Raw genomic sequence first — 2154 nt, forward strand, 5'->3', positions numbered from 1 at the left:
TTAAACCGGGCGATATGTTTTCTCAGGCCTATCAATAATCTCCACATATTGCGATACATCAATCGTCTTATGGATGTATCCGTCGTTTGAAGATCCAATGTTGGCTATGTCTGCGTATGAAATCAGATGGCTTTGGTCGGAAGCAGGAACGAACTCGGATTTTGAGCTCCTTGATTTGTTGGTCGAAATATTTCTGCTGTCATTGCCTTTCATTTTGCTGAGTTGCATGGACGAATCATGCGTATAATGTTTCTTCGAACCATAACTGTAGCCTGCTTTGCACAGTCTACTTATAAGGATATTGAGGGTGGGCAGACAGGCGCAGATAAGACCCATGCCGCCTTCGGCATTTCTGCTTAATTGTTAAAAAGATGGCTTTCTAAATATAAGGTCATAGGATGAGGGCGAACTCTACCCTGAAAGGATGACACAAGTAAACACTACCGTCATGTTCATAGAGCTCCCGTCTCTTAGAACTAAAACCAGTCTGTAGATACTGAAGGCTGTTGCTAGGCCACCTGCCGACAAGATGCCGACCACGCGCAACTTCTTGTTCCGAGACATCTGAAGCGACCAGGTCAACGGAAGTGGTAACACGAGGATGATGCCATCAGTGACCACACTAATGACTGAGTCGGCGATAAGAGCGGCGCGTTGATCGAGACAACTTCCACTGGGGTCGACCGTCCAGTACGAGGGAATGGGATCACACATGCGGATCTTGACAATTTCGGCGACGATATAGTAGATGGTAAGGCAGCCAAGAAGGGCATAGATAAACAAAATCTTGGATCTGTAAGGGGAAAAGATTCGGATCAGGATGGAAAGTAGAGCGTATTTCACGAAGAGAATCATAGGACAGTAGACGACGGTCGCAATATAACACCACTGGTCCAATTAGCATGAATAATCTTATAGGGGATAATACTATTCACTTTTCGAAAAGAAACCTGAAGATCGGGCGACACTACGGTATAGTGATAGCCTGCGCCATAATTGCCCACTTCCTATACTTCAGCGTCGAATTACAGTGGAGAAGAATTATTACTCACGGACAATTGCAATACCACAATATGCCATAAACAGAGCCTGCGGGGTGTTAGTGGACGTATTAAGCAAGAAGACGGAGAACTTGCCCATGCGAGTAGACAGAAAGCTGAAAAATGGTAAGTAAACACGGTGGAGATTCCGGGTGTTCAGGTTGCGACATACCATCTTCAACCAGGACAAATTGGTTAAAATAAATGCGAACTGCGAACCGCAGCGCCACAAAGACGGTAATGATGGGAATACATAGACATTGTGTAACAAAATTGATGGTATTTAATGTGGATTGGGGCGCTTCAATGGTCATTGTGTGTCAACTATCGTAGGGCATAATTCGACGCCGAGGACAAGTGCAAGTCAAAAAAATAGAATAAGTGATTAGGGAACTTAAAGTGGAGAACTTATAAATTATGTCAAGCCCCTCGTCACCTGATTCCGCCACTGCAGATTTGATGGATGATGCGATAACCGTATCGAGCCACGGATGCCTAAATCCCACGACAATGGCCTACCAACAAGCAAAGCGGTTATCTAACCGGACGATTGAGCCACTAACTCTACCAACCTTCGGGCATATCTATTTTTGCCGTAGACAAACTGCGGCACTTAAGCCAGCGAATGGTCACTTTACGAATAGAGCAGTTTGCACCTCGGTCACTTTCTTGCTAATAAAACAGATTATGAAATTTCCCCAGTCGTATCAATTTCTTCACTTGAGCCACGCAGCGAGATCAGGCCTGGAGAATAAGCTTCCCTGGCTAATCAAATTATGTCCTACAAAAATGACTCGTTGCTGGGCGGTCTAGCCCCAAGCCAACAATGCCAAGCTCCCAGAACCAAGGAAAGAAAGCATCTTCAGCCACGAATGTCTAAGCCTTCAGGCTGACTGAATATGGATGCGTTGGATAGACGCCAGCAAGTGATTCGTTGCGCCAAATTCCCCCTATTTTGAACGTTATTGCTCTCTTTTCGCGCACCTGAGTTCTATACTTGAAAATATATATCTTTTTGTAACTGTCAGACATCCTCAAAACGTATTACCCAACTCAAACCCACGTTTGGTCTCTCGTGTGGGTGAAATGACAAGAAAACCTCCACTACATCAGT

General features: G+C 44.9%; 1 protein-coding gene across 1 annotated transcript; it reads right to left on the minus strand.

The window, feature by feature from the left end:
- Positions 1 to 1354, minus strand: N7471_013601 (uncharacterized protein; the record flags this gene model as incomplete). The annotated part of the gene is made up of 5 exons (XM_057286320.1): positions 1 to 352; positions 416 to 888; positions 936 to 1007; positions 1057 to 1156; positions 1179 to 1354. The coding sequence occupies 5 exons, from the start codon at positions 1352 to 1354 to the stop codon at positions 1 to 3; spliced, it is 1173 nt and encodes a 390-aa protein (XP_057129645.1).
- Positions 1355 to 2154: the final 800 nt, after the last annotated feature.

The sequence above is a fragment of the Penicillium samsonianum genome, assembly GCF_028829775.1.
Source record: "Penicillium samsonianum strain IBT 33392 chromosome Unknown utg000009l_segment0_segment0, whole genome shotgun sequence".
In the NCBI taxonomy this organism is placed as follows: domain Eukaryota; kingdom Fungi; phylum Ascomycota; class Eurotiomycetes; order Eurotiales; family Aspergillaceae; genus Penicillium; species Penicillium samsonianum.